Source organism: Silurus meridionalis, chromosome 20, assembly GCF_014805685.1.
Source record: "Silurus meridionalis isolate SWU-2019-XX chromosome 20, ASM1480568v1, whole genome shotgun sequence".
NCBI lineage: Eukaryota > Metazoa > Chordata > Actinopteri > Siluriformes > Siluridae > Silurus > Silurus meridionalis.
Genome location: NC_060903.1, coordinates 4354518 through 4357661, shown reverse-complemented (window position 1 = coordinate 4357661; position 3144 = coordinate 4354518). Strand labels below are relative to the sequence as shown.

The following is a 3144-nucleotide window of genomic DNA, read 5'->3' as shown; positions in this document are numbered from 1 at the left end:
CCAGGGGTCACCAACCTTTTTGAAACTGAGAGCTACTTCTTGGGTACTGATTAATGTGAAGGGCTACCAGTTTGATACACACAGTTTTCAGTTTGATCTGAAATAACAATTGTGCACAATTTACCTTTTATTATATGTTATTATTAATAGTTAATGATATTCATCTATGTGAAGACACTGATCATGTTAATGATCTCTCATAATAATTATCAACAATGATTTAACAAAGTCGGCGTTTTAGAAAGGGCCTGTGGGCTACTCATGTGGTCCTTGCAGGCTACCTGGTGACCATGTTGGTGACCCTTGCTCTAACCTGAACTTGAGAAAAGACATATGATATGAAGCGAATAGACTATCGCGAATAATTTAATACATGTTTAAGGACAAAAATATATTCAAATGTAAGTCAGTAATTCGTATTCTGAGCCAACAGAGAAGGCCTTGCTGGCCCTGAGAGCCCTCCACTGACATTTTGGCCACTTTTGTTTCTGATAAACTTTAATAAAGTGTGTTTGCAAGTTCATCACCCATCCTATTGACATGTTCATGCGTAAAAACCCTGATTGGTATCGTTTCTGCAATGTAAAATAGCTGGAAATTCTGCGTTTAGAAACGTTCAAAGCCGTTTACACAGGGTGTATCGAAAGACACATTTTCCTGCCAGACTCTGTGGCTGGCCTCGCGCTGTCCCCACCCTCGCGCGCTCTACGTTCCTCATGACATCAACCCACAATGCACCGCGCTGTTTGCAGTTGTCCCTAGTTCTCCATAGCGACGGAGCCTGGCGCCGCCTCTTTATGCAAATGAAACCGGAAGAGGACGTCATTTTTGGCCAATCTGAGCGCGCTAAGATGACATAATGGAATTTTCTGGGATAGAAAACTTGCAAATGCTTATTTTTACGCCCATAGATAGGATTTCTCAAGATCGGCGAGAGTCTGTTATAGAGGACAGGGTAAGATCATCAACAAACAGGAAACATTAAAAAAAAGAGGTGATTAAAAGGTTGCGTAAGAAAGATAAAACATTGGTGAAAAAAAAGAAAAGAGGAAATCGCAGGAACGCGAACGACAAGGAAAAAAGTAAACCGAACAGCCGTCTGGACAACGAGCCTCATCTGACCCCTTATCGGGGTTTTAGAATGGAAACGATTGTTTGTGTCTTGGACCAGAGCTCTGCTGCGCCATGAAGAAAGAAATGAGTTTAAACCTGGACGACCAGAACAGCTCTAACCTGAAGCCGGACTTGCGGGACGCGGAAGGTATACTCAGCTCCCAGGACCTGGGACTTTTAAAACTGGCCTCGCCTGAGCTGGAGAGGCTGATCATCCAGTCCAACGGCATGGTCACGACGACTCCGACGTCTCAGTTTGTCTACCCGAAGCCGGTGAGCGACGAGCAGGAGTTCGCAGAGGGTTTCGTGAAAGCCCTGGAGGACCTTCACAAGCAGAACCAGCTCAACGGCGGCGCGGCGACTCTCAACCGCCTGGCGACAGGCGCCGCTCTCGGCTTGCCATCAGACCTACCGGTCTACACGAACTTGAGCACATATGGAAGCGGCGCGCTGGGCACGGCCGTGAACTACACCACGGACACGATCCCGTTTCCGCCGCCACCGACCACATCGGTGTCCCCGTCGTCTTCGTCGGCGTCGTCATCGTCATCGTCGTCGCCACTCACACAGCAGGCCGCGACGCAGGCTACAGCGGCCGGCCGCATCCGTTCGCCCAAGGACGAGCCACAGACCGTGCCCGACGTGCAGAGCTTCGGCGACAGTCCGCCGCTCTCGCCCATCGACATGGACACGCAGGAGCGCATCAAGGCCGAACGCAAGAAGTTGCGCAACCGCATCGCCGCCTCCAAATGCCGCAAGAGGAAGTTGGAGAGGATCTCACGCCTGGAGGACAAAGTCAAGACGCTGAAGACGCAGAACAGCGAGCTCGCGTCCACCGCCAGCGTCTTGCGCGAGCAGGTCGCGCAGCTCAAACAGCGGGTCATGAACCACGTGAACAACGGCTGCCAGCTGCTGCCCACCCAGGTGCAGGCGTACTGACCCCCCGTTTCACTTCCAGCACAATTGTGCCAAAAGAGCGGACACTGATTTTGGTGCTCATGTGTACATAAGAGACTTTTTTTTTTTTTTTTTTTTTTTACATACATGTTTACACCGTTTTGTAGCAAATGGACTGATCTGAATAGGAAACTAACCCTCCTGGAGCTCTGCTTTACATGCAGAGTTAAACTTCCTGTATGCATCCTATACACATGGTATAGGATTAAAATAGTCCAGGAGAGATTAGTTAATCCGGTTTGTTATATGGTTTAAATCTAAAGAAAAGAACAATAGGCCTGAATCTGTCTTACTGCCTACCAGGCTTTGACAATTGCATTTACACTACTACCTGTCACAGGTCTCAGACTCTGGGCCTCGTTAACTGAGACAGAAGACATAAAGCAGCAGTGTTTTTATTTTGTTTATTTTTATTTTTTGCATGATACCGTGACAAAACTCGATGAGTGCAACCGAACACAGATGTCGTGCATGCACACTTCATGTGTAAAGCCTTAACTATGTACAGACACTTATTAACCAATGACCTTATCTAATTTATATTCAGCTATTCACACATTCTTATTTCTCGCCGTTGTGACTTGTCATTGATTTTCGTGTTTTTTCGTCACAAGTATCGCCTTCGAGATTTATTGAAATACAGTCCAATAAAACCGATTATTGTATTTGCTCTGCTGTTGTTGAGTGCATTTTTGTAAAACAGGTGTCCTGTCGGCTTACTTGGAAATCATCGCTGGTTTTACAGGTTATTTTGTTCAAAGAATGTCCTTTTTTTTAGTTATTGTGCTTAAGTAAGCTCTATGCCATATTGTTTGTTAGGGGTGAGGAAAGCATGGCTGTGAGTATGAAAAAAATAAATACTGTTTATTACAAAAAAAAAAGAAAGTCAGATAATATCTGTGTATCTATAAGTATATATGTGTATATGTATGTCAAGTTCATAACCTGTCCATCACATTTGGTTTATCTCTCACTGAAATTCTTTGATACAATTTTATTTTCTCATTGATTTTCATAATGCCAGGCCTATGTGTTTTATTTGATGGTGATATTTATGCCAATACTTCTTATTTC

At 45.0% G+C, this 3144-nt stretch overlaps 1 protein-coding gene across 1 annotated transcript; it reads left to right on the top strand.

Annotated features, from left to right (window-relative positions):
• The first annotated feature begins 884 nt into the window (after positions 1-884).
• Positions 885-2740, top strand: jund (JunD proto-oncogene, AP-1 transcription factor subunit). The gene has a single exon (XM_046877106.1). The coding sequence runs from the start codon at positions 1186-1188 to the stop codon at positions 2050-2052; it is 867 nt and encodes a 288-aa protein (XP_046733062.1). The 5' UTR covers positions 885-1185; the 3' UTR covers positions 2053-2740.
• Positions 2741-3144: the final 404 nt, after the last annotated feature.

Excerpts from the sequence above, each read along its gene's own strand:
- jund (XM_046877106.1), top strand. The coding sequence starts at position 1,186 with ATGAAGAAAGAAATGAGTTTAAACCTGGACGACCAGAACAGCTCTAAC.